At 36.3% G+C, this 24,577-nt stretch overlaps 1 protein-coding gene across 1 annotated transcript; it reads right to left on the bottom strand.

Annotated features, from left to right (window-relative positions):
• Positions 1-3,911: 3,911 nt before the first annotated feature.
• On the bottom strand, positions 3,912-21,191 carry LIPI (lipase I). Its single transcript, XM_065744090.1, has 10 exons — positions 21,103-21,191; positions 17,531-17,904; positions 16,167-16,275; positions 15,233-15,334; positions 13,791-13,880; positions 12,479-12,646; positions 11,028-11,120; positions 8,425-8,536; positions 7,891-8,064; positions 3,912-4,211 (listed from the first exon to the last, which is right to left on the bottom strand). The coding sequence occupies exons 1-10, from the start codon at positions 21,179-21,181 to the stop codon at positions 4,124-4,126; spliced, it is 1,389 nt and encodes a 462-aa protein (XP_065600162.1). The 5' UTR covers positions 21,182-21,191; the 3' UTR covers positions 3,912-4,123.
• Positions 21,192-24,577: the final 3,386 nt, after the last annotated feature.

Below are 24,577 nucleotides of genomic sequence, written 5' to 3'. Positions count from 1 at the left end.
TTACAGCCTAAGAGCAAAAGCATTCCCTTGGGAATCTGGGCGTGTAGATTTAGGTGTCCTTTATATCATGCCTGACTAACTTGTGCTCCAAATGGCCTTTTAATCCTAGACTATATCTGCTAGGAGCAGCAGCACACAGTTCTCCTTACATTCCTTTTTTCTTTTTTCAATAGAAGGTAGAATCCTTCCGAATGCTTTGTGTGGAGTTGTGTCCTAAGTATTAGGTGTGCCTCAGGTATGCCCACTAGGCTGCAGGGAGAGGTGCATGAATGACTTCAGATATTGATTAGCTAGAGGGCACAGTGTCAAATTGCTCAGATCTGGATTTGCTCCGAAGAAATGTTGTGAATGTCAAAGAGAAAAAAAGGTGACTGAGGTACACACTGAGCACCTGCAGTGGCAGCTGACAAACGCAGTGGGTAACTTTGGATTTAGCATAGATCCTGGTTAAGCACTTCTTTACGTCTCTATGTCTGTGTCCTGCCTTTCTCACTCACTTCAGCTGTGCTGTACTGGTCACTTGCCATTCAGACAGTGTCTGTGTAATTGTTAATTATTCTGAAATGTTCCTTTAGAAGTAATTCTGCGTATAACATTCATGTAAAAAGAATGGATCTATTTACAGATCTTTCTTCTTCCTGAAGTGTTCCCTGCTTTCCTTTCAGCCTCTCCTTACTGAATTGCTTTCCACTTAGCTGCATATAAACATAGCCTGTAATTCCAACTTACATCTGCACTTTACCTTGTACAAATAAGGAACCCCAATGTGAAATCAATCCTTAGGTTATCTGAGGCAGAAACCATAAAAAACAGCCATAACTGTGTATAGCATCACTGCAAGTAATGCAGCCATCTCAAATTACACTGGCAAATGGTCTTGTTCTACATATCTTTAATCTAGACCATTGCAACCTCTTTGTGAATTAAGTGAGAGATGTACTGAGCTCATACGTTGTCCTCTAAGTAAGCTACTACTTACTCCAGCATTTACTAGTGCTTAATGAATTTCTTGACATATCCCCAATATCATGTCACTTGAAGTAACGGTTAAAAGGAAAGATGTATTTATCAAATATAAACCAGGCCTAATGTGAACATACAAAAAATAAGCTTGTATTAGCTTTATAAATGTGTCATTTAACACTTTGATCTTCCTTTGAATAAGCACTGAACATAAGTGCTGCAGAAAATGGTCCAAACTTGTCACATTTGATGGTAATAACTTAGAATGTGTACATACTGACACTGGTATAACTACAATAAGCTGTTAATTACAGAACTTATTTTTATTCCTGGAATATATCTTTCTTCATATGTATAAAGAGTGTTCCTTACAGTTGAAAACACTGTCTGCAAGTAAACTACTATAATGAAGTTAACGATTTATAACTTGGGAAGATTTACTTTTTACTGGAAAGATTTCCATTTTACATGAAAAACCTAGAAAACTGAAGCATGGCAGTATCACCAGGCCTTTGCCAGGCCAGTGCTTTCAGCCTAATGCTGAACCAGCAGAAAAACAGAGCTCAGTGTACTTCTATGAAGCAAATACTTAATTACTTCCAAGCCAAATCAATCTGAAAAAAACCTATTTCTTCCTTTTGGATTTTTCTCAGTGGAAATTGACTTGGGGTTTTCAGTGCACTCTGAATCTTCCCACTGAAAACATGCGATCGCATTTTTGTAGTGAAGTGAAAAGTGTTAGTGGATGTTTTGTAAACTGACAGAGAATACAAAATAGTACTGTAGTGAGTCCAACCCCTCTGGCTCTGATGCAGAAGTTTGCTCACTGAGCTATCATCATCTTGTGCTTCAGAATAGGGAACTCCCTTGGAAGATTTTCATTTTCTGCCTGACTGTGACATCCTTTGCTGAGCTTAAGAGAGTTGACAGAATTAGTGCAAAGTAGCATGTGGCAATGGGCCATAATATCAGTGCATTTCCAAACAATTACAGCACATTTTTGCTGGTGCTGGGAGATACAAGGATGCAGTCCAAGTGCTTAGCCACTTGAGAAGGGCAATTATGTGCTGGAAATGTACTGCCTGAATCTAGCTCTTTTGCAAAATGGAAATTACAAGCTAAAATGGGAAATCAGAAAAAAAGAAAATTCATTCTTTCCGTCTCCTGTTGATCACTGGAATCTCCTGATTAGCCCCACTACTCCTCTCCTATTTACCCAAAGTATACCTAAAATAAGGAGCAAATCATCATTTCTTTTCTGCTATATCTTACATAGGTATGGTCCTCACCATTGCTTATATAGGTATGTTTAAAATGTGTGAAAACATTACCACTGACTTTATACTGCGTCAATGTTTAACACCGTTAGTCATACCTTACTGCTTCTCCTTGCATCTTCAGCAGCACCTTAGCTGGCATTTATTTCATGCATTTACAATGGAAAAGTTCTAGAAAGGTATCCCAGTCTTCAGGTTTTTTTGTTATGTCTTACACTCTAACATACAATTAAATATATAACGACTGCTTGCAAAGGCACCATTTTATCTGTATGTTTATATGACAGATAAGTGATCCAGAACCATGAGGCTAGCAGCCTGTTGTATATATGAGTTATGACTACTGCCTAAAAGAAAGTTCCCCTTTCCAAGGGCCCCAACACAACCTAGAGGTGCTGCGAGCAAGGCTGTGTAAAGTAAAAAAAAAACCCCAAAAAAACTACAGAAGTGAAACAAGGAGCTGGTCAGAAAAAAAAAAAGGAGAATAAAATGATGAAATACAAAACAAAAAGAAAACTAGACCAGTCTCCCACTACACACTTTCACATAACCAAAAAAGCGTACAATTCAATGCCTAAGTGGAGTGAGGCACCACCTGAGAAAAGCCATTTCTATGGGATAATTAGATTTCCATCCACAGGTCTGTATATATTTGCCTTGGTGTATCCAAGCACTTGTCTGTCTAGACAAGTAAAGGCATGTGCAATGGCACATATTAAATTTCATGTTGGAGCTGCCTTTTGCATTAATAAAACTAAGTTACACCTCACTTTTCCCTAGTTAGGACACTATCTTCAATTTGCCTTCTAATCTATTTGCTTTCAGCAAAACTCTCTATTCATAGGTTTTGGACATCCCACACCACTGACATTCAGATGAAATTGGCCAATAGGTTCAACAAAGTACTTCTATCAAGAGCAGGAGCAGTATGGGCATGGGACAAAGAGAAAAAGGAAATCATGCCTAGAACTTACTTACACTAGAAAGGAGGATTAAATACATGCAATAAGCTTAAAGAAAAAGAATGTATGTCTCTTTTCTTCAGTCAGTACCATTAGAAAAGGTGATCTGGCATTGTAAAAACTTTTTTGAACTGGTGGAAGAAATCTTTGCATAACATTATTCCTGCTCCCTTTAAAATAAGTGAAAAACTATCATCAATTTTAACCTGTAGAATATAAATGCATATATTTCATCTTTATTCTCTTCAGAATAGTCTTTAAAATTACTTCATATCTGTGACATCACTGCCCTGTCCATAACTTTAATAAAAAAAGATCTGAGTGGGTGCAGTGATGTCCTTGGATGAGGATAAAGATAATTGATTTAAACAGCAAATTTATGTGCTCACAAATCTTGTTGCATTTCTTAGAGACTGAGACATTAAACAATGAGAAAATGTGGATTCATTTATCCAATGAACGTAGCACACCAAAACTGCTGTATATTAGATCTGTAGATCACATATACAGTATATTAAATTCACTTTGTAGACAGATAATTATGTTTCAATGTAAAATCCATTATAAATAATAAATAATTAAATATATGTACGACTTGATTAATCATGTACCAAGATTATGCAGATAATTCATCTTTAATTCAGTAGTCGTCTCACTGCTAACAAATAATAACTAATAGATCATTGTATGTTCTCTATCATGACACACTTATTTTATTAAAATTTCTGAAATACAGAGGTATCTGAACATTTCAATGAATTTCACCCTACGGCACTCAAAGGAAGTAATGCCTATTACCACAAAGACTCTTCAAAATAAATCTAGCTTATCTCATTCCCTTCTTGTTGCAGTCTTTATCCTGAGGAAGAATCAAAATGTCATTGCCATGAGAGAAATTATGTTAGTAGAAGCTCTTTCTCTTCATTTATTCCTCTCTGGGCAGGGGATGGGTTTGAAGGTCAGTTCAGTGTTCTCCATCAGTACAAAATCGTATCTGCACAGCTGTAGCCTACAAAAGTAGAAACAGAAAAAATGTGCATAACAGAAATCATAAAATTGAAGAATCTTTTAGTATCTGAATTATTTAAGTCCAATATTTACCACCTCTCAGAGATGGTACTCAGGACAACAAAAAATGTCTTCTTGTCTGAGATTATAACTTATATTATACAGCACTAGAGTAGTTTACCAGATTATGAACAACAACCAGAACATTAGATAGATGGAGCGTAATACCACAAGTATGAAGAGTCTCATATTAGTCTGAACAGAAAGTTGTTACCCTGCATTAAGATTAATTATTTAGAACAGTGATCCAAGCACAGCCCAGTTCCTGTGAACACTGGGAAATTCAATTTATTTTAATTCCCTAGCTATGATAGTTTTTCTTCTTTCAACACATTCTTATCACACTTCTGATTTTCAGGTATAACAAAAGCATGTATAAAAAAGTTTCATGCAGAAGAGTAGTCATTGAATGCCTAGAAAATCTAGAACTGTGCAATACTATACAAACATATACAGATGTCAAGAAAGCACATTTTTACCTTTTGATGTCAAAGGAAGCTAACTCTGCATTTAGGGCAGAGATGATAGCTCTGTCCTTCATGAACTACTATAGATAGACTGTGTGAGCTGGTTTGGACAAGCAAATTACTAGCATATTCTTTCTTCTAATGGCACATAAACTATGTTATTTATTTTATTCAATATGATCAGTATGGGTTTGAACTGGCTGTACAACACAGTTTCTGTGGAACTGACACTTACACATAGTGAAACACGTGAGGGAACAAAAGCCAAGAAAGAATGCCCTGTTATGCAACTTTCTTGTTGCACATTAGTGTGAGATTGCCAACCAATCATGGCTCCAGCTACCTGCATGTGGTACTGACACACTTTGAGGCCTGTCAAAATCCCCACAAAGCTAAGGTGCTAGATTTTACAACTAAGATGATCAAGACAAAGTCTGGTATTTTATATAATGCAAAACATAATATAATGCAGTCCCTTGTCCACAGTTTGTTTCAATTTGAATGTTATGATTTGCTCTTGTATTATTTTTGCAGAGGGAGAAAAAAATATGAAAGCACAGAAATCAAAAGCACCATAAATATCCTTTAAAAGCCTGTGAAAGAATTCAGAAGACAAAATTCCAACCAAAACAACGTAAGATTCTTACTTGGATACATTTCTTGAATTTAATTTCAATTTACAGTGCTGCATTTCAGCACAATTGCAACACAATACCCAAATATGTTAGCTTAGTCTGCTCTCCAAAAGAAGTCACCAGGGAAGGATTCTATCTAATCACAAGGGATACAGTGCTTTGACACAATAATGAGTGGTAGAAATAAAAACATGTGGTTTTCAACATACTGTATCTCATTTGAAGTGAAATCCATCTAAATTTGTCATTATCAAGTACCAGGCAAGTAGGTTTGGTTCTCCAAAGAAAGAACAAAACACAGATGTTTTTTTGGGAGTCCATTTACTGAAAAGCAAGGACTTGGTCCATTCTTTTGTTCAGTAGAGACATTAATAAAGCCTTATTATTATTATTATTCCTGTTTTTGCTTTTGTTAAAAGAAAAAAAAAAAAGAGTGGCTGGACTTAGTATTTTTGAGACATTCACTTTCTCTGGCAATTGAGTTTAACCCAACTGACAGATTCAAAAGCTTTTAGTGAGAATGGAAACTTGGACACACACAAGTTACAAAAGCTTTCTGTTTTTTACAGAGCCAGAATGCTTTATCTCAGAGATTAGAAAATGTCTGAAAATTGTATGTATTCCTTAGCACACCCACATTCACACACGATTTCTGTGAATAATGGGTCAGTAAACAATTCTTAGTGATATCCCACTGTTCACTATCAACCCAAATTGGAGGAGACCGAGACTCCTATTGTCTTTTATCTCTGCATCTGTTCCTGTTTTCCACCTCCTATTTTCTTATGTGAATTATTTAAATATTTTTAAAGTAGTTTCTAGTTGATTATCCTGTATTCAAGTAATTGGTGTAATTACATGTAACTAAATAAGGTAAATATAGGTAGTCATAATTACAATGAGCAATTCTGTAATTATACTAACCAATGGTACTGTAACATCTGCATTTAAATTACCTTCACATGCTAATTTAACACACTTCTTTTCATCTTTATCTTAAAACATCTAATGTGCCTGTACGACTGCCATCTGATGAAGCTCCATAAGGATTTTAGGGGATCCTATAAAGTGCATCTTACTTTAAAACTAATGAGTCAGACTAACAGGGATGAAAACTCAAAACCAAAAAGGAATATTCACAGTAAGTAGAATACAAGTAAATATAAATAAGTAAGAATATTCCCACTCATTTGTTACAAGGGAAGGGAAGGGAAGGGAAGGGAAGGGAAGGGAAGGGAAGGGAAGGGAAGGGAAGGGAAGGGAAGGGAAGGGAAGGGAAGGGAAGGGAAGGGAAGGGAAGGGAAGGGAAGGGAAGGGAAGGGAAGGGAAGGGAAGGGAAGGGAAGGGAAGGGAAGGGAAGGGAAGGGAAGGGAAGGGAAGGGAAGGGAAGGGAAGGGAAGGGAAGGGAAGGGAAGGGAAGGGAAGGGAAGGGAAGGGAAGGGAAGGGAAGGGAAGGGAAGATGGGCAGGGAAAACTGGAAGTAACCTTCAAAGGACACCAAGTCCAATGTCTGATCAATTCAGAGCTAACCAAAAGTTAAAGCATATTACTGAGGGCATCGTTCAAATACCTCTTGAACAGTGACAGCTGTGGGGAATCAACCACCTCCCTAGGAACCTTGTTCTAGTATCTAACCACACTCATAGTAAAGAAACTTTTCCTAATACCCATTCTGAACCTTCCCTGGTGCAGATTTTCTTTTAAATTTGGTCTTTGTTGAATCTTCCATACGTGAGAAGCAAATACATGCAATAACTCTGAAACACAGTAATACTGCTACTCCATGGCATTTATTAATTACTGCTAGTAATACACTATTATCACAAGTTGAACATTAAAAATGTAATTACTAATGCCATGGTACAGGTAACTTTGGAGACGTAAAAAATGAATATATATTAACAGCTAAAATATTTCAAGACATAAATGCATAATGAATAGTAACAGCACTCAGTATTATAAACATTATTTCATTTTAAGTGCAGACAAGCACAGACTGTATGTTTTGGTCTTGGAGGATCTTTACTGTCAGCCACAGGACTAAAAGCTTCATTCAGTCATAAAAGTATCTAAAGTTCTCCATTCCACATCCGAATGTGAAAAGCTGTATGCACACATATAATTAAAATCAGAAAAGTACTTCATAAAATTCATCTTCAGGAAGAGAACTTCACTATTCAGTCTCTGCTCATTTAAGCTGATTTAAATGAGGCTGCCATACATAAGTGGTCCTTGAGAGCTCCCTCAGACCAGAAAGCAGCAGCAGCCTGCTGTAACAAAGAATGTGCACAACTTTTACAAGCTCAAGGCATACAAATTGAGGATTCTGTGCAATAAACGCTGATGTTCAGGACACATCTTCCATATGATTAACATATGATGAATTTGAGAGAGGATTAGAAGGATATTCATGCATTTATGAAAAAGAAAAAAATCAGTAGAGGCAAGTACAAATTTCTGAGGAAACATCCAGAGAAGTCTGGCTGATATACAACTTTGATACATGAGAAGCACTTACCTTTCTGGATTATTTAGTGCTTTCAATCTCATCTGAAGAATCCTAAGCTTGTATTTTGGGCCTAATAAGGTCTTCGTAGAAAAGGTCAATGAAATTTTGGATATTTTCTCAAAATCCTGGTAAAATCCAGTTAACATTTTGACTCTTCTATATTGCTGAAATGTCATCGCTTCACTAAAGAAAAATATTATTTCCAGTCAGGTTTTTTTTAATCTAAGAAACATTTATTATTAATAATAATTTTTACTAAGACCAGAAGTCTTGCAAGATGGATCAGCTGAGAGTATTCAAAACAAAGACACTGAGAACTGGATTCAAGGGCATAATTTGTAAAGGGAGAGAGGATCATTTCAGTGTGAGGAATGTTGCCTCTGACTGAGCCATATCAGATCTGGGAAAAGGAGCTGTGGCCAACACTTAATGACTTGATGATAACTTTTGACTTAGGCTAACAAGTCTGAAGCAAGATTTAGGAAACTCAGGAAATTAGTTCTGGAAAGAGAACAAAAGATTCAGAGACAAGTCATGACGTACCTATTCATCTCTGACTCTATTGTATTTCCAGCATAATCTGTTATTTTAATTTTTATGAAACCTCTCCTAATGCTTTTATTCCAAGTAGTAATATCCAGTAAATAGTTGTACACTGCAAAAAGAAATAGGAAATAGAAAGATTCAAAGAGTGAACCTCAACGGTATATGTTTGCTATTAGAACCCTGACAGATGTATTTACTGGATAGTGATAGTGATCCTTTACCTCAAATATACCAGCTCAAATTGGAATAATAAGGTGACTGAAAAAAAAATAGCTTTTACCAAATGGCTGCCTGGAGTTCTGTGTAATTAATGTGCAATTTCTTCCAGTTCTTACATGGAAAGGATTTGCATAAAAAACAACAACAACAACAACAAAAAACCCTGCCATCAGAGCTTGACCTGCCTAAGTAAAATTAAGTCCTAAGTGGAACCTTCAGTTCTTGGCAGGCTTTGCGAAGTGGAGATAATTGAGTTACTAACATGGTGAAACTATCACTTTATCTACAAAATGAAGCATCCAGAAAATAGAAGTGAAACATTGGCAAGAAGAGGGAAGAACAGCATTCGTGCAAGCTATATGGACTGGCAAAGTGGGCAGTTAGCTAAGTGAGCTGATCAGACAGGATGCAACTGCCAAAGAGAGACATTGTTCTGGAGGATAGCAGGCAGCTGACCTGTTCAGCTATACGTTAAGAAACCGACCCGGCCTTCTACTGCACTTCTGCAGCCATCACTCATACTGTAATTGTGCTATGGCTATCCAGAGGGTAGCTTTACTAAGTAAGGAAATATGTCTTTTTTTATTTGATGTTGGTTTTTAACATTCCCTCCTCAAAGCCTCACCTTGAATGAAAAGCTTGTCCTGACAGGCTTACAGTATTAACTTAGTTTACAAACTCTTGTTTATTTCTATTTTCTCATGTTTTAAAACATCTAAGAATTCAAATATAGCTTAGTTAATAAATTCCCTCTTTTTCAGACCAGCTTATTAGACTTATTTTTATTTATGATGCTGCATATTTTCCCTGAAAATTACGCTGTCATTACAACACTTCTTATCCCTTTCCATGTATCTCCTATGTTGGTAGTATTACCCTGTTTTCTCTCTTCTAGAAGTCACCCTTGTTCCAGACTACTGTATGCAGTCCTTTTTCTTGTGTTATATTCTTTCCACCAGGAAGAACCAAGATTCTGCCTAGTTAGATTTCTGATAGATGCCCAGACTTGAACAATAGTGGAAGCAAAGCCATATTTTTCCCTGAGAGGAATGAAGCAGGGAGACCTAGTGGCCCATTCAGCCTTGAAAGCATAGAAGAGCACACTCCAAGCAGAAATGAAAGGGGGAGAGGAGAGTTGCTAGTAAAAGGTTGGATTCAGCAGAAAGATCACTGAGAAGAGGAATTATTCTTCTTCTGTGGGTCGAGAAGGGCCAGTGGAAGAAGATTGGACTTGGGTAGTTTAAAGAAGAAGGATTGGGAAGGCTCTAGAGTGTGAAAAGAGCACTCAGGCATTTCAGTAATATTAAGCTTGGCACACTTGACATGCAATCAGCAACTCAAATGTTCTTTAACCTCCATCTGCCACCACTGAAGGCATATACATAAACAAATTGATGTTTGTACCTTGGGTTTTGTTATGCAAGTCTTTCACACTGCACACCAAGACAACTTCTTTGTCAGTCAGCCATACTGATAGCCCTACCACTAGGTTATGTAATATCTATCACACCTTCATTAACCTCTCCCAAGCCTTCTGGAAGAAATGGGGATGCAAGTAAGCACAATTACCATAGTAGCAAGAGATTCATTCTCTGGTCACAAAGCTTGCCAAGATTATGAAAAAAGCTAATAGGAGAACTTGATTTCACTTGAATTTCATCTAAGCTCATTCTCATACCCCAAATCAAAGAACTTGTAATATTATCAATTAGAAGTAGAGTGTAAAGTCTCTTGATAAAAAACAGAAATTGGATGAGAATCTAAGTCAGACCTGCCTCCAGATGGAGAGGTAATTATCTGAAAAGTTCTAGCTTAACCCCATCCCATGAGTGTTCGTTCCCACACAGTATAACCCTATTAAAGTTAGCTAGGTTTTCCCTCCACTGTTTTCTTCACATGGAGATACAGAACTTAAAAAGCAAGAGTAGCTTAGGTTCACTCTGGGACACTTTGCTTGCTAGGGATGAACATAAAAGTTTCTTCCTCCAACCATGGTACTAGGATTTTACTCTCTGAAAATGATAAGAATTATTCCATTGAGGCAGGTTCACTCAGTCCATTTTTTTTCCCTGCCACTTAATTCTCATTTTTTGGCTTCCTTCCTCCTCTGACAGTACATCTCGTTACTTTTGAAGTCATATTTCTTTCTCAGTTCACACATTGCTAACTCTTCTGCCATAATCACTCTTCTCCTTCCCCTAATCTGCGAACTTATGATTAGTTCATGGTTTATTCCACCTTCTCATAACCCAAGGAACAGTGCCTTTCTACTCTTAACATGCATTCACTTCAAATCAGCTAGCAAATGACAACCGTAACACTTCGCTTGACTTTGCTATGTGTATATGAATATGTGTATGCACGTGTATTCAGTCACTTACTGCAGAATGGGTCGTTATCTGAAGTATCAAGATAAGCTTTTGTTGGTGAATTCCTCAGAATTAACTGACTTTTCCAGCTGTCAGCATAATAACCTGAAATTGAAAGTTTAAATATTTTATTTCAGACATTTAGGGATATCATGACGCACATATTATTACATAAAAGCAGGTTACCCAAAAGTGACAGATTTGCTTTAATTTTCTAAAACATTGTATTAGAAAGTAATTGACTTGGAAAATGCTGAAATCTTCTAAGTGTAACAGCACGTCACATATGTGTTTCCACTTTTCTCATATATTAGTATTAATAAAATTGTCATAAATAGCTGGAATCTAGTCCAAGTAATAAATCAAAAAAAATGTGTTTAAAAAACTCTGCAGAGGTAATAAAAACAATCCTAAAAAATTAGTTCACATATTTGGAGAGAGCAGTTACAGAACAGGTTCACTTTCAGTAAAACTTTTTCCTTCCTTTCTCAAGTCATTAAAGTAAGCATTTTTTAACCATGTAGTCTGTAACTGTTTATTATTCAATAAAACATTAGACATTTATTACTCCACCTAAGGTCTTGGATGCAGTGAATTTTAATTTTTTGCTATTTATATTCTGGTTTTGGGTCTTGATAACAGTCCTTGTTTATAAAATAGTTGATGCTATTTTCTCGGTCTCATTTCTTTAACTAGAATGGTCAGTGAGTGCTAGATCTAGGCTGCAGAGGCCGCTGCAAGACAGCAAGTGGGAGAACATATGTCAGAAGCATGCTGTTTTTCTTTCTAGTTCCCAGATGCAGCAACCTGCAATTTCCTTATTGGTTTAACAGGTATTAAAAAAAAAAAAAAGGTGTCAGCTGACAGGTCAAATATTTGTCCTTCTCCAGCCTGGGCATTCTATGGAAGTGCCTCACACATAATGGCTAATAACCATTCTGGAGAAATACTCAAGTTCTTCTCGTCCTACTATAAAGTAATGTAACAGCTGTTTCTTATTATAAAATAGTGTACAGATATGTCTGTGCTTTCTCTTCATACATGATATATATGTATTTAAAGATAGATAGATAGATAGATAGATAGATAGATAGATAGATAGATAGATAGATAGATAGATAGATAGATAGATAGGTAGGCAGGTAGGTAGATGTATTTAAGGATCTAAAGAAGATAAGATTCATTAAGTAGTAGCAGTTTTAGAGACAAAATGCATTCTGAATCCACTTCAGGCTAGAAAGACTGATAAAGATTAGAAACATTCAGAACTCTAACAGAGGTAACTGTGAAGCAGACAAAGCCTTAAACTTCAAACAGTTTTAGACAGTATGCAGCTCTGTACTCAGCCAATCTCACTGATTCCTTAACAAGACACTACAGATCCCTGGAGCAAGCCCAGAAAGAGCATGTATAAATTCCTTGAAAAATCTTGCCCATCCCAATGCAGACAGAGTAATTCTTACCCAGTACTGGACAGGACATTGGTTGGAAAACTTCACAATCAACACATTTTCCTCTCTTGTAATCCGAGTAGGAGGCACAAGGATATGCTGTTATGTTGCACTTCATTTTCAAAGATGATAAAAAGAGGAAGACAGACCTCTGATGGTCACATTTAAAAAACTGAAAACCTTCCGGAAAGAAAAAATGAAATATACATGTATTATGTCTTAATTTTTCTTCAGGAAAGAAAACAAACTACCCAGGTTTTCGATTTAACGAAGTCATTCTTTGTTAGCAATGATTCTATTATGTTTAGTTGACCTCCAAATGTAAGAAAAAAATTGGCTACACAAACACAACAAGGAGAAATTAGACTGTTTTGAATATTACTGGTATGGAGAAAAAAAAACTATGCAGAATTTTATATGCAAGAAAGAGTCTGTTTTTTCTGTCAAGCATGTTTTATTAGCAAGCATGAGCTTGCGTTACAATTGACCTTATGGTTAATCGGCTATGTGTAACTTTTAGGTAGAAAAGCTACTGTGAGTAGTACTTCAGAAATTCTTCCATCCAGGTTTTTGGGTAATAAAATCCTTTCTCTCCTAGCAAAATAGAAATGTATGCAGAAAGACAATCCCTCTTAAGGGATTGGTCCATACTCACAGTCATCCAAGTGGAAGCCTTATGCTTCTGAAGCATACTCATACCAGCAGTATGCAGATTTGTAATAGAAACACAAGCATTCCAATATACACAAAAAATTAGGAAATAAAAACAATAGATAGCAACCTTTCTTCAGATTTATGGAGGTTGAAATAAGCAAAATTCTACAGCAAAAGATCATGCAATAAAATGCTTTCTTCTTGCTGAGTATAAAAGCCCTTTTGAAAACCTAGGACACCTTTGCCAGCCAGATGGAACCTGAGACACATAGTAAAGACTTGAAACCCTTGCTTTCCGTGTCTTATACAGGTAATCCTGTCCAAACCATTCACCCACACAGCATCTTTCCTTATACCTGACCATATATAAACACGGGGAAATAATGATAAATACATGCAGATTATGTATACAATAAAATTGACACAATGAAAAATGTGTGTTTATGGGATGCTCTTTATAAAAAAAATATCAAAAACAGAGAAAAAAACCCAACTCAATATCTTTGTTACTTCTCATCTGTTGAATATGAATTGGAAAGGAAAAAAGAATGCATACAAAACTCTCAGACACCATATTATTGAGTATGTGCGGTGTCCATCAAATTCAAGTTAATCTTTCTTAATTTGATCTCAGAGTCTTTTCCCTTCAATTGAACAAACTTTTATTTACCACTGAATACAGTTTGTGGACAACCAGGTTGATCCATTCCTCCATTTGGATAAAAATCGATGCTTCCTAAAGGTCTCCTGAAACCTAGTGCTTAAAACACCACAAATAAAAACATAAACAGAATTAGCCAGGGAACAATCTATTATCTGATTCCATTACAAAATAATATGGAGATTTTAAAGAAAATATTAATGCTATTATTTTTTTCATTAAATAAGGTTAACCTTGAGTTAAAATTCATGCTCTTTTCCTCATTGTAAGGAAGTTATTTACTCCTATTAACTCCTATTAAGCAAGTTAAAATGGATAGAACAGAAGGACCTCTGTAGTACTGTAGATATGACATATCACAAACAAACTCATGAAATTCATGTTCTCTATAGCAACAAAAATTCTCTACCAGTGTAAAATTGAGTAGGATTTCCCATTTTTTTGCACATGAGATTGGATTCTGAACTACACTAATAGCAACAATACACTAAAGTAGAAAAATCCAAACTTGTCCTATCCCTTGACAGAATGATTTGGCTCTATCAAACCTATTGTCCTTTTTAGCTTCCTTTCCTTTATTCACCTAATGGGAGCACTACAAAAATTGCTATTTACAGCTTCATATATGAGTTTATATAGTAAGATGCTACATATTAGTACTATTAAAGAAACTGATATGAAATATGTGACAAGTATATTAGATTTGAAAGGCTTACTTATATTTTTTGGAACAAAAACAGATTTTTGTACAGATTAAGTAGACCATAGTATCCTTACAGTAATGTGATTCCTTTCTGAATTTTAAGCAGTGGATCTGTGCAGTGATAGAACTGAGACCGGTTTTCTGAGGACAGAATTTAATTCAATGATAATGACTGAATTGCAACATTCAGATTCATACACACAACTAGAGTAAAAGGATTTTGCAAGAATATTATCATAAATTAATGCAATATTCATATTTTATTCATCATGCAAAGGTGTTTTTTGTTTGTTTGTTTTTTTTACTTTTATTCAGAAGGCATATGCTATAACAAACAAGATGTAAATGACTAGATCTACACGGCATTAAATGCACTCATGACTCCATAGTTATCTACATGTGCCTTCAGTTAGATGTTGGAAATGAGAGTTGCTCCAATATTTTCAGGCTCACTTATGAAACTAACTCAATAACAGCCCATGATTGCTTAATTCATCAGTGAAGATGAGTTTCATTTACTTGATAAACAGGCATAATAACATACAAGAAACTTCAACAGAATACATTTTGTCAGAAATCAACAGCACAGCAAAGCAAACAATGACAGAAAACTACTTCAGTGCTATTTGGACGTTCCTGAAACAGCTTTATCCACTCCCTCTCTCCCTTTCCCTTTCCTTTTCCCTTTCCCTTTCCCTTTCCTGCCTTTCCTCAAGTTGAAGTAGTAAAGTTCAAGCTATGTTGTTACCATCAGTATCTGTATGAATTACATCAACGAACTGTGCATCAGTACGATCCAACCTGTCCTCTGGTGGTGCTCCAGTGAATAAAGGGCCTGCTGGATCAAGACCTACATGAAAATAACACTAGCATTAATGTCTGTTTCTAAAGTTTTACTCAAGACTGACTTTTGAACATTATTTATTATTGACTCACACATTTTTCTAGGGGTAAAAATAATAAGAAAAAAAACCAGTTTCCAGTCTTCTACATGCTAAGCAAAGTATGAGTTCCTAGCACAAGACCAAACAACCCAGATCTTTGAGTTTTTCTGCCTTCTAATAAGTTGGTCTCATCTCTCTGTTCTCCAGATGAACTAAAAGCCAACTATATTAAAGGTCAAATCAGATGAATTCATTTTCTCTTTTCCTCCAGAAAATATAATTCCTATTATCTACTTCATAAAAAAAAAAAAAAAGTGAAATGTAACTACTCTTGTCACAAGAATTCAAGATGGAGATAACTGAGATGGAGATGACTTCAACCAAGCCTCAATCATTTCACAAGTTAGTGTTGGAATTATTAACAGTTGTCATAGGAAAATAAGTGAAATACTAGTTTTTTATCACATTCTCATCTGAATGAGATTTGGAAATTTTACACTCCATCAACTATGCAGAAACTCAGCATACCACTTCATTGGCATTAAGTGGCATTGGATGCAGTATTCAGTTTGCACTTGGGAAACTAGAAGTGAAAATATTGTAAGATTAAACCTGTAACTTATGTCCTCAAGGAACTTTTTTTTTAAACTGGTACAATGGATGCATTTGCCCTATTGTACGTTTCTGAATAATCAGTTCTTATTCATCATTGTTTCAATACTAGCATCTATGTGATCCACAACTATGACAAACAAGCAAAGTACATTAGATTACATGTATCAGGCTTAATAGTCTTACCTGTAATTCTGCCAAGTTTGCCTTTATAATTATGGCCAACAAAACCAGCAATATGAGCCCCAAGACTAACTCCAATCATATATAGAGAGTCTAGAGAAGCTCCAGCTACCTGTGAGAAAACAATTGAAAACAACACACACAGTTAACTAGACATCAGTAGACTGATTTAATGTTTGCATTTGGTCGATACACTATTTCTAACTCTTTAAAAACAAATGGAAATTACAAACTTTGTTTCAGATTGACATTCTGTACCAGTTATATAATGTAGCAACTATGAAGTGACTACAAAAATGTAGAAAGGAAGCTTGAGTCACGTTTCTTCCAATCAGTCGCATCAGTTTATTTGAAGAAGAAGAGCATGGAGACAGAAGGTGAAGACATTTACCAGATACAAGAAAGATGAACTAAAACCATTAACTAGAGGGAAAAAACCTTTCTGCTTTATCTTTCCAGTAAAATAAATTAAAAATATAATACTATTAACAAAGATTACATGAATAAAGGTGCCAGATGTTCTCTGGTAGGAAAGCCCCAGCATGGCCATTCCCAAAGGAAAGCAGTACTAACAAAAAACAAAACAAAACAAAAAAAACCCTTACCCCACTCAACCACCACACCCCTCCAAAAATAAAAATAAAGCAACTGAAATCATAAAATCCACAATCTACTAAAGGACTCTGCAGTATTGTCAATGCATCTGTTAGAATATCTGCAAAGTGATGGATGACAAGTAGAATATGAAATTTTAAAGCATCTCAAAATGAATTACCACAGACCTTTCTACAGCTTGCAAGTATGAAACAGATAGTTGTGGGATAAATGGAATAAAAGACACTGTAAGATTTTCAATTCATTTGATTTGGGATATAAATTTAAGGCCCACTGAAGAACACTGGCACCAAAAATTGTTTCATCACCTACCTCTACAGTCCAGAAGTATATGCAACTTTGAGACAAATGTTTGTATATCTGTCGGTGATTTTTTATTTAAAATCTTTAATTACAGTTATTTATTAATGGAAAAATTGTGTGCTGTTTTGCAGTGTTTTACTGTTGCAAATTACTCAAATAGCTCTCATTGTACCTTCCCACTGGTGCTTTCTCTCTTTCCAGAGGACTTAAAAATTCCAACTGGCTAAAGGAATGAGATGTACACTCATATACATGTATTCAGTGAAAGAGAAATGAGAAGTTAAGAGAAATAAAAATTGGATGCAATGTTAGAAAATACTTTGTTAAAGAAACATTGCTTAACATTGCTCATTGTGCTCCTCTTTAGACATATCTATATTTAATATATTCATTTTCACACAAACTATGCTATTTAATCTTATTCAGACAAATAAAGCTCTCTGCCTTACCAGCATCTGGTCAACATAGTTCTTCAGTATTTCTGCAACTTTTCTGCAGTTTTCAACAGCAGTTGAATAAATCACATTTGTAGCACCACGATTCCAATCAACTATGATGAGATTAATATCCCCAGAAGACAGTAAGAGCTTCTTCATATCACCTAGCCATGCTGGTGGAGACCCTGTTGGTCTGTAGCCATGAATAACAAAGACAGTTTTCTTGGAAGTATTAAGGTATTCAGATGCAGTAACATTATGTTCAATGAGTTTCTCAGAACAATTTTGATTTTCCTTTGTGTATAGCAGTAGCTGGACTTGGAGTTCCGTTCCAGACAAAGCATTGCCTATATTAAGATCTGTAAATTCAGGACATTTTTCCTCATCTGAAAAAAAATAAAAGTATTAGATAGTAATTTGAAAAGTCATACCAGAAAAAATATCACCTCTTTACTTTCTATATTTATCCACTAAAGGTGAAGAACCTGCATTGTATTCACTCCAGATCTTTGGGAAGAGGTGCCAGAATGAGTACTGAAAGACAAAGGACCACAGTATCAACCTTGCAGATATCACTATGTTCCTTCAAACAAATATGAAACTAACCTTTCTAGTTATTTCTGAAATATATATTATTATATTATATTTTGCGTATATATATATATATATATATATACATATATATATATATTAGTTACAAATTAGCATCTAGTGCCAATAAAATCATTTTCTTAACCATCCAATGTAGGTTCTCCCTTTATCACACCCAGTGTGTGTTGGACAAACAGGAAGACTGCTGTGGTTTTTCTTCCTCTTTTCAGGCAGGGGTGTGAAAGTTCCTAACTGCTACACTTTGTCAGCTGATTTATCAATAATAAACAGTTGTCCGACCGTAGAGAACGATCCAGAATTCTTCTCTAATTATGGACCTCCACAAGGATACCATTACCAAAAAATAAAGAAACAAAGGGTACTGTTCTGTGTTTGAAAAAATTATAAAGCTGAAAGATCATTGTATATAGAGGGCATAAGAGAACCTATAGTGTTTAGCATTTCTGTACTCAGACAATTGTGGTACACAAGTTTAAGTTTTAGATAAGTCAGGACCAAAATAAGGATGTAGATTTCCAAAAGAGTCTACAAAGATTTCTAATTTCCCCTGTGTTCTTCTCAATGTCAGTCCATAAGTGGTTAAAAAAGAACCCTTGGCAATTGAGGTGATACTGTGTGGAAAGTGGCTTCAAGATTCTGGGCACAACTCCTTTGCCTGTTGTAGTTCTTCTGTAGGATCACTCTAGATTCTCCATGCTTATAGCCATTTTATGAGCAAATAAATTTGGGCCAATATCTGGACCTCTAATGGGCTACTTTACATCTTTTGTTTGACATTTGATGGCAGTTGTGTCAACATTCTTGCCATCAACAATTTTATGAAACAAAAGTCAGTCAACTTGTAGAAAGCAAAACTAGAAAGAGGAATAGTGCCTACTCAGTTCCTTAAAATAAATAAATAAATAAAATAATATGATTTTCACAGTAATTCTGAGTTATAGAGAAGGCATTTCTAGTCCTTCTTTTACCAGCATGCAAATCAAATCTACTATATTTGCACATCTTCTCAGACAGAGAACCTCCTACAGTTTATAAAGTCTTGCAAAGGATGCAAGTACAACAGGTTGCAAGGTATCTGAAAAATATATTTGATATTATAGTGGTGGTCTAAAAGCTAAAAAATGTTTGCAGAACTTAATTGTAGAACTTAAGATGCAGTGAAGATGCAGGAGAACACTAATAATACTAACTTAGGAAACACTACTTTAAAAAAAAAAAAACAACACTATCTTAGATCCTAAAATAACACAGTCTGAGGAAACTAGACCAATCACTTCTAGGCCAAACCTAGTCTACAATGACTTCAGCAATCAGCACTGGAACAAACATCAGAAAAAATAATGGATATTTGCAAACCAGAATAGAGTTGAAGTTACAGCATTATAGAAATGGCTTGAAACATCCTGTCTCACACTGATAAGATAAAAGGTTCCTGGTCATCATTACCTAATAATAAGTAACAATACCTGTAAGAATAGTGTCTGACACATGTTAAAATGACCCATGTTTCAAAACTAATATTCCAGTTCTCTTAATTTAGACATTGAATAATTTAAATAACTTCTATTGTGATTACTGGACAGGTTCTTAACTACTGATATAGGAAAGCAAGTCAACTTCATTGTGAAAATTTATCCAAGAAAATTTCTGAAATCAAGAACTGTTCAGCTGCCTTGAATTTAGTGGAAGTGGTATTCAAGAACCTGGCAAAATGTCATACAATTGAAATGGTTCTGAAATAGTAAAAGAACATTTCACATTTGAAGTCTAGTTTTCATACGATAATGCATGATGACAAAACTAGAAATTCACACAAACAAGCATCATATACAAACTAAATAATAAAAGAACAGGCATTTAGTGACAATGTTTGCTAGTCAGATTCATAGCTACAGCATGAAATTATTTCTTTTTTTTTCTAATACTCTTAAATCCAAGTTCAGTCCCCAGTCCTCACAATGTCACTCTTACATTTTTAACAAATAAAAACTTCTACTAAGATATTTTAAATGTTGACGAGTTCCTTTATATCACTCAGAATGTTTTGATTTCTTACTGCATTATTTGGTTGGCAGAAATGAGAACTCATTTTTTCTAAATCAATCGAATGACACTGACATATAACAGAGGCACAGTCTGGTCCATGTAAGGGAGAAAACTATCAAAAGGAATGCATTTTAAATGATGAAACCTATTTACTTGCTGAGAAACATCGAACAGAATAAAACTTATTTACTTAAGGCTAAGAAATGAGAGCAGAACTGTTGTGCGAAAAGTGAGTAGAGAAAATATTACTGTGAATTAGGTAAGTACTACACAAACGTGTAGATTTTCTGTTTTGAATTGTTTAGTAATGAGTCATTAAGGGGATGCTTTTTAAATGTTTCTTTGACACCTGGAAGCAATACCCAACTGCTCTTTGTGCACATTTGTGGGAGTACTCAAATATACTTTTCTTTACTGTGAGAAAATACAAACAGGGGTTGGGCAGTTAAATATGCAGTTTAATTCAGTTAAAGTACAATGTTAACCTTCCTGTGTAAGTCTGTAGCTGTTATAAGTGTTTTAAGCGTACATTACCTTTCCATAACTGAATTTTACTTTTTAAAATATAAAACATAATTTAAAAAGCTGTCAACATAGAAAATTGCCAACCCATTTCAAGCTTACTTTAATGTGTTAGAACTATTTGACAATTACCTATTTACTTTGTACAAGGTGCACATACCTGCGTGTGTCTCTGTACAAAGTACAGCAAGAGATAAAGTATCAGACTTCGTTCTATTTACTTTAAAATAAGAACCTTTGGCTCAGTTTCAAAGAGATCAAATTCCCTTTACCAACCCTCTGCTTCATTAGGCACAGTAGACAGGATTTAGTCTTTTGGCCAACTTAAATAAAGAAATATTAGTTTTCTATACTTTAATAGAGCCATGCAGCCACATCACAGACAATAAGATAATAGTTCTTACCTGATTTCACCCAGTACACCAAACAGATGAAGAAACACAATTTTAACATTGAGAAACGGAGAAAAGTATTTTGTAACATCCTGAAGTGAGCAACAAACCAGGTGCTTCCTTATAGCATGTTAGATTTTTAACTTAACTGAATGCTACTGATGAAGCAGTTGACATGTAGATTAGGAAGCAGAAATAAAACTGTATTCAGGCTTCTGCAATTCATGACTCCTCCTATTGAATGACTTCAGAAGGTAGGGTGGTTTCTGGGCATTCAGAGTTGGGACTATTTTTTTAATCTATTTCCCCCTCTATTTGGTTATCACCAGGTTGACACGTAAGCAATCGACGTTACATATTACAGATGACTCCATTACACCCACAGAGCTTGGAAGCAGAGTGACTAGGTGTACATCACATTAGACACTCACCAAGTCTGCTTTTTTCAAGTGTGTCACCCAGTTGTAATTAGGAGCAGTGAGCTAGGTAGAAGAAACTTGTCACGAAAAGTCATTGGGGTAACAGAAGAATTTTTCTATGAGAACTTGAAAATAATCAGAGAATCATAAAATCATTGATTATTCTGAGTTGGAAAGGATCATCGATTTCAACTAATAGAATCACAGAATCATAGAATGGTATACATGGGAAAGGGCCTTAAAGATCTTCTAGTTCCTACTTCTCTGTTGTGGGAAGCAGTTGCCACCCATCAGCTCAGGCTGCCCAGCACCCCATCCAACCTGCTCTTGAACACCTTCAGGGATGGGGCATCCACAGCTTATCTGGACAACCTATTCTAGTGCCTCACCATTCTCTAGGTAAAAAAAATCCTCCCAATACCTAATTTTAATCTCCCCTCTCTTAGTTAAAAACTATTCCCCCTTGTCCCCTATCAAATTTGCCCTTGTAAAAAGTCAGTCTCCCTTATGTTTGTAAGCTCCCCTAAACACTACTTGAACACCAGCAAGTTTGGTGCCATGACTGCAGCTCTGGGGAGCCTGCTCCAGTGCCAAACCATCCTTTCTGTGAAGAACAATTTCCTAACATTCAACCTCCACCAGCACAGTGCAGAGTGGGACAGTCCCTTCACTCAAATGGCTAGCAATGCAGACTCTTACACATCCCAGTGTATGGTTGACTGTTTTGGCTTCCAAGGTACACTCCGACTCATATTCAACTTGCCATCAACAAGAACCCCAGAACCCTTTCTACCGGGCTGGTCTTCAGCCTCTTGTCTCCCAGTCTGTATACAGATTCAGTGCTGCCTCATCTCAGGTGCAAAAGCTAGCACTTGCTCTTGTTGGACTCTGTTTGGCTGGTGAGTGCTCTACCCACACATTTGTCAAGTTCTTTCTGTCCTTCAGGAAGTCAACATCTTCCCCAATTTACTTCCATCCACAAATTCATTTAGCATGCCTTCAAGTCCCGTATCCAAGCCACTGATGAAATCACTGAGGAAAACTGGTCCCAGAATGGAGCCCTGGGGAACCCTACTTGTGACTCGTCACCAGCCTGATCTAACCTCATTTCCTAGAAGTTTTTGAGCCCACCCCATTAGCCAGTTGTTCACCTATCATACTATGCTTTCGTTTAGATGTATGCTGGCCATTTTTTCCAGATACTGTGAGAAGCAATATCAAAAACTTTGCTGAAATCCAGAAAGATCACATTAGCTGGCTTCCCTTAGTCAATTAGATGGGTAATTGTGTCATAAAAGGAGATTAATTTCATTGAAAAGAACTTTCTCCTCACAAATGATGGTTGACTGTGACCCTTCTGAATAAACTGTGATGCATTTGGGAGAGCCCACAGTCCATCAGTTTTTACAAAAACCCAAAAGACTTGCCAGGTATTCAAGATAAAAAATACCTAAAAGCTTCATTCTATTGCAGTGCAAGACTGTTGGAATTACAGATAAGAAAATAGGACTCTTAGTCTTCAGTTCCTTGCCCCCAGGATTCCGATAAAGTAACAGCCAAAAATGTTACAGAATCCTGGCATGGCTTTCAAAGTTAAGATCAAATTCTCATGCAAATTCTAACATCCTGATCTGTAGTCATGTGTATTTCCCCTTCTAATCAAGAATGTCCTAATCTCGGAAAATATCATTCTTATAAGAATTCTGAATTCTTTTGTGAACCAAGCCACTTCTCTGGAACAAATACTGACCCTCCTCTACCCGCAAGCTTTAGAGTGCTACTTCCTTCCAGGCAAAATGAAATCAAACCCGTTTTTAAGCAGCCCTCTAAAGATTACAAAGGGTAAAAAAAAAATAGTCTGTCTGGAAGAAATTTAAATCTCATTACCGGTTCTACGCTTAGGCTTGTAATACCTGTAAATGGATAATCCCTCTCTAAACAGAAGAAAAACATGTTTTTTTACTAGTTATTAGCTAAGACTTGACAGGTCAGTAACTGAGCCTTCATGAGAAATTAATGGGCATGGAGGCAAAGCACACAATCAAAGCCTGAAAAAACAATCAACTCATTGAAAAAAATTCTTATACTGCTGTCATCAAAATGATTTCTGGAAATGTACTCCTTTGTTAAAACAAAACTAAACTTTAAAAATATGTATGGAATGTTATATGTGTGTATGTGCTTGAAAGGTGATTGTAGCAACCAGGTAAGGACCTAGGGGTACTGGTGGATGGCAGCTGGACACAAGCCAGTAATGTGCCCTCACAGCTCAGAAAGCCAACTGTATCCTGGGCTGCATCAAAAGAAGTGTGGCCAGAAGGTTGAAGGAGGTGATCCTGCTCCTCTACTCTGTGCTGGTAGAGACCGTGCCTGGGGTATTGTGTGCAGCTGTGGAGTCCTGAGTACAGGAGAGACATGGATCTGTTGGAGTGTGTCATGAGGAGGGCCACAAAAATGATCCAAGGGATGGAAAACTGTCCTATGAGGGCAGCCTGAGAGAGCTGGGGCTGCTCAGCCTGAGAAGAGAAGGCTCCAGAGAGATCTGGGAGTGGTCTTTCTGCATCTAGTGGGGGACTATAGGAAAGAGTAGGCGTAAGGATAGTAGGAATAAGATAAGACATGTGGAAAATATTTCAATCTGAAAGAAGGAAGATTTAGACTAGGTATAAGGAAGAAGTTTTTTACAATAAGGGTGCTAAGACACTGGAGCAGGTTGCACTGAGAGGTGGTAGATGTCCCATCTCTGGAGACAGTAAAGGTCAGGCTGGAGATGCTCTTAGCAACCTGATCAAGCTGTGTATGTCCCTGTTCAGGGCAGGGGAGTTGGACCAGGCGGCCTTTAAAGGTCCCTTCCGTCCCAAACGATTCCATGATTCTAGGTAACAGTGGGCTAGAGTGCAGGCATAACAACAAAGGTAGCAATCATGCACGTTTCGTTAGTAATTATCAGAGCTCTTTGTTGTGTCGGCGACTAGACACTTGAGGGCTTTAAAGAATTTGGGAGCATTTGCTCCCCCCGGTCCCCGCGCAGCAGCTGCATTACCCACCGACCCCACAAGAGGTCAGGC

This window comes from Cyrtonyx montezumae, unplaced genomic scaffold, assembly GCF_038088225.1.
Source record: "Cyrtonyx montezumae isolate F1298 unplaced genomic scaffold, pur_monq_1.0 scaffold_3, whole genome shotgun sequence".
Lineage (NCBI taxonomy): Eukaryota > Metazoa > Chordata > Aves > Galliformes > Odontophoridae > Cyrtonyx > Cyrtonyx montezumae.
This window is presented reverse-complemented; position numbering and strand designations above follow the sequence as displayed.